Here is a 4,096-nt window from a genome sequence, read left to right as displayed (position 1 = left end):
TTTGTAGTTTTCAGTATACAGCTCTTTCATGTTCTTTGTTGAGTTTATTCCTAGGTATTTTATTCTTTTGTTTGCAATTGCAAAAGGAATTATTTTTTCATTTCTTTTCCTGAAGTTTCACTGTATACAAGAAGGCAGTGTATTTTTGTACATTGATTTTGTATACTGCAACTTTGCTGTATTGTTTATTGTTTCTAATAATTTTCTTGTGGAATCTTTAGGGTTTTCTATGTACAGAATCATGTCATCTGCAAAAAGTGACACTTTACTTCTTCCTTCCCAATTTGGATGTCTTTATTTCTTTCTCTTGCCTTATTGCTCCGGCTAGCCCTTCCAGAACTATGTTGAATAAGAGTGGTGAGAATGGGCATCCTTGTCTTATTCCTAATTTTAAAGGAAAAGCTTTCATTTTTGTGCCATTGAGTATAATATTGGCTGAATGTTTATCATATATGGCCTTTACTATGTTGAGGTACTTTCCTTCTAGAATTACTATACATTTTTTAAAAGCTGCAATGTCAATTCCATGTAGTTATAGCTTGTTACTGGGAAGAAATGCATCCACCGTGTGAATCATAGTGATTCAGGCTAGGCTTCAAGGGCAGAAGCTGTTTTACAATGATGAAGTGTATGGCATTGTTTTAGCCATTATAAAGAGCATCAGATATGTTTTCATTCATCTGGTGACAAAATAAGACAAGGAAATATATTTGGGAACTCTAATTTTGCATAAAGTATGTGATCAACCCCTTTTGGTAGAATATATCATTTAAAAATGATTGCAATCACAGCTGCTACCATGATGAAGGGGTTCCATAAGAATTCTTTTTCAGGTATACAGCATGTTATGAGATTTTATGGAATAGGTTTTTACTTGCTTTTTCATCTTAAAAAAATTTAGATTACCCATCTACATCCCACTATACCCCTGAAGATGAAGATTTATATCTCAGAGCAATGTACATGTTTAGTGGCAACAGACTAAAGAGTGACAGCAGGCTAGTACACACTTTTATGGAAATGGTAACAGGAAAGGATGGCAAAGCAATTCTCAATTGTCTGCAAAAAGCAGTCTTGGTAAGCTTGCAGACAAGGCAAAACTACAAACTCTGCCATTACATATAAAAATAACAGATCATGATAGAAAGCACAGCTATGCATGATGGTTCCTTTTTTTTTTCTTAAATCTAGATAAACATGAAAAATACCTCAACCTTGATTTCATCTTTTTTTTTTTCTCATACCTTGGGCATTTGGGCTGGGAGTCTCGAGTAGGGTGGAAGTGCAGGAGGCATGGCGGAGGATGCACCACAACCCTGGTGCTGGTGCAGCCACCTAGATCCTTCTGCTCTTCCTTCCTTCCTTCACACCATGGCTGACCAACTGACTGAAGAACAGATCGCTGAATTCAAGGAAGCCTTTTCCCTATTTTACAAAAGAAGTGATGGCACCATCGCAGCAAAAGAACTTGTCACTATCATGAGGTCCCTGGGTCAGAACCCAACAGAAACCGAATTGCAGGATATGATCCATGAAGTGGATGCTGACGGTAATGGTGCCATTGACTTCCCAGAATTTTTGACGATGATGGCTAGAAAAAGGAAAGATACAGATGCTGAGGGAGAAATCAGTGGGTCCAATCAGTGGGTGGCTCGTGTGATATCTTCAGAAAATGAATTTTCTAAAATCCACACAGGAAGAGTGAATGGTTTTTATTGGCATGGAATTACATTTCTCTGTTTGTAAAAATCCCATTGTATTTAAACCAGTCCTGAAAAGGATGCAGCTGGGGGTTCAGCAGAGCCAAACACAGGGCCAGTGTCCAGAGCTGCCATTTCATGGTAGAGTTGAGTCGGCAGAGCATCAGACTAGATTCATTCCATCAGTCCATTGTGTGGGTCCCATGTGGCCCTAAGCCACATGGGCGAATGCAGGGGAGTGTGGACCCTACAATAGGAGTTCCAGGAGCACAGGCAAGCAGGAAGGGCAAGAGGGAGAGAAAGCTCCTTTGTTCAGGAATTTAAATATCAAATCTTCCCCACGCTCTCAGTCACCACTCTATTCTGGCCACTGACTCATTCCCAGGTATGACTGACAGGTAAGCATCTTCCCTTGTCATCCACATCTTACTGGGCATGTGTCTATCATCAAGTCCTTTCCCCCAGTGATTCTGGGGGGACGGACTTAGAGAATCATAACTGCAGTTTCCTGACAAAGCTGTACAAATGGCATGCCTACTAGTATATATGTATATTTTAAAATATCTTTTTATTGATTTAAGGGAGGAAGGGAGAGGGAGAGATAGAAACATCAATGGTGAGAGAGAATCACTGACCGGCTGCCTCTTACATGCCCCCTACTGGGGATTGAGCCCACAATCCAGGCATGTGCCCTTGATCGGAACCAACCTGGGACCCTTCAGTCCACAGGAAGATGCTCTATCTACTGAGCAAACCAGCCAGGGCATGGCATGCCTATATTACCTAGTCTCCCCTTTATTCATTTTCTGTTAATAATAACCAGGTTATTTTTTAAAATATATTTTTGTTGATTTCAGAGAGGAAGGGAGAGGGAGAGAGAGATAGAAACATCAATGATGATAGAGAATCATTGATCGGCTGTCTCCTGCACACCCCCTAATGGGGGGCAAACCTGCAACCCGGGCAGGTGCCCTTGATCAAATCCAACCTGGGACCCTTCAGTCCATAGGCTGATGCTCTATTCACTGAGCAAAACCAGCCAGGGCATGGCATGCCTATATTACTTAGTCTCTTCTTTATTCCTTTTCTGTTAATAATAACCAGGTTACTATAATGGTATCACAGACAGTGGAGAAGAAATTCACGAGGCATTCCAAGTTTTTGACAGGGATGGCAATGGCTGCATCAGTGCGGCACAAGTATGTCATGTTATGACAAACTTAGGAGAAAAACTAACAGATGAAGAAGTAGATGAAATCATCGGAGAAGGAGATATTGATGGAGGTGGACAAATCAACTATAAAGAATTCATACAGATGATGAGGACAAAATAAAGACCTACTTCAATTCCTCCCACACCCTCAGGAGAATCAAATTAAATATTTTACTTACCTTTTGCAAAAAAATAAATAAATCATTTACTCATTCTGTTTCTCTAGAGCAAAAGTGAATGTCAAGAGTACCTTTGGTCCACATGCAAAACATCTGCATGAAATGGTTGGTGGTCCTTTCCCCTAGATATCAAACCACATATCAGTTTGACAGTATAAATCCTTGTGCTACCTTAATGATAAGGAAGCACTGAGTGGACTCCTTGCAGTTCCATTTGCTAATGATTTGTGCATTGTTTGGCCTGGACAGTTTTTCATGTATGTGGCTTGACAGTTGAACACAGTCAGGCATTTGTATTCAAAACACAAAATGAAAAAACAAATTCAAGACCTAATCTAATGGGTTCTATTTCAGTTTGTTAGTATAAACCAGTGATGGCAAACCTTTTGAGCTTGGCGTATCAGCATTTTGAAAAACCCTAACTTAACTCTGGTGCTGTGTCACATATAGAAATTTTTGATATTTGCAACCATAGTAAAACAAAGACTTACATTTTTGATATTTATTTTATATATTTAAATGCCATTTAACAAAGAAAAATCAACCAAAAAAAATGAGTTCGCGTGTCACCTCTGACACCCATGTCATAGGTTTGCCATCACTGGTTTAAACTGTCATAGCTGGTTGTCTGAAAGCAAACCCATTCAAAATTGGTTGACCTCAGGATGTGTCTAGAAAAATGGGTGAAGGATAAACTGTCTAGACGTAGCCCCACCAACAGGATGGTTCCTCCTGTACTTCCATGTGCCCCAAGCTGTGGTGACGGTGGCACATCCTGGTGGCATGCCCACCAATGTTGGCTTAGCATTGTCTGCATTATACTAGAGCAAAATGGGTGTCAGGCTATCACCATTCACACCAATTTTTTAAAAGAAACTTTTACCAAGGGAGCATCTTGGACTCTGTTTATAAAACCTTCTAAACCATGAGTTGGGGCCAGCAGAGGTAGGCTGTGGCTGTGGGCTTCAGCACAACCATCAGCATTGCTGTTTAAGAAATTACAA

The 4,096-nt window shown here is 40.1% G+C and overlaps 1 protein-coding gene across 1 annotated transcript; it reads left to right on the top strand.

The window, feature by feature from the left end:
* Positions 1-1,371: 1,371 nt before the first annotated feature.
* LOC139016822 (calmodulin-1-like) lies at positions 1,372-3,034 on the top strand. The gene is made up of 2 exons (XM_070425018.1): positions 1,372-1,630; positions 2,826-3,034. The coding sequence occupies exons 1-2, from the start codon at positions 1,372-1,374 to the stop codon at positions 3,032-3,034; spliced, it is 468 nt and encodes a 155-aa protein (XP_070281119.1).
* Positions 3,035-4,096: the final 1,062 nt, after the last annotated feature.

The sequence above is a fragment of the Myotis yumanensis genome, unplaced genomic scaffold (assembly GCF_028538775.1).
Source record: "Myotis yumanensis isolate MYYU_CA2020_CCGP unplaced genomic scaffold, mMyoYum1.0.hap1 SCAF_9, whole genome shotgun sequence".
NCBI lineage: Eukaryota > Metazoa > Chordata > Mammalia > Chiroptera > Vespertilionidae > Myotis > Myotis yumanensis.
Note: the sequence above shows the minus strand (reverse complement) of the source record. Positions and strands in the feature narration are given on the sequence as shown.

Coding starts and splice junctions, on each gene's coding strand:
- LOC139016822 (XM_070425018.1), top strand. CDS start 1,372: ATGGCTGACCAACTGACTGAAGAACAGATCGCTGAATTCAAGGAAGCC. Junction 1,631..2,825: donor AGATGCTGAGGGAGAAATCA/GTGGGTCCAATC, acceptor ATGGTATCACAG/ACAGTGGAGAAGAAATTCAC.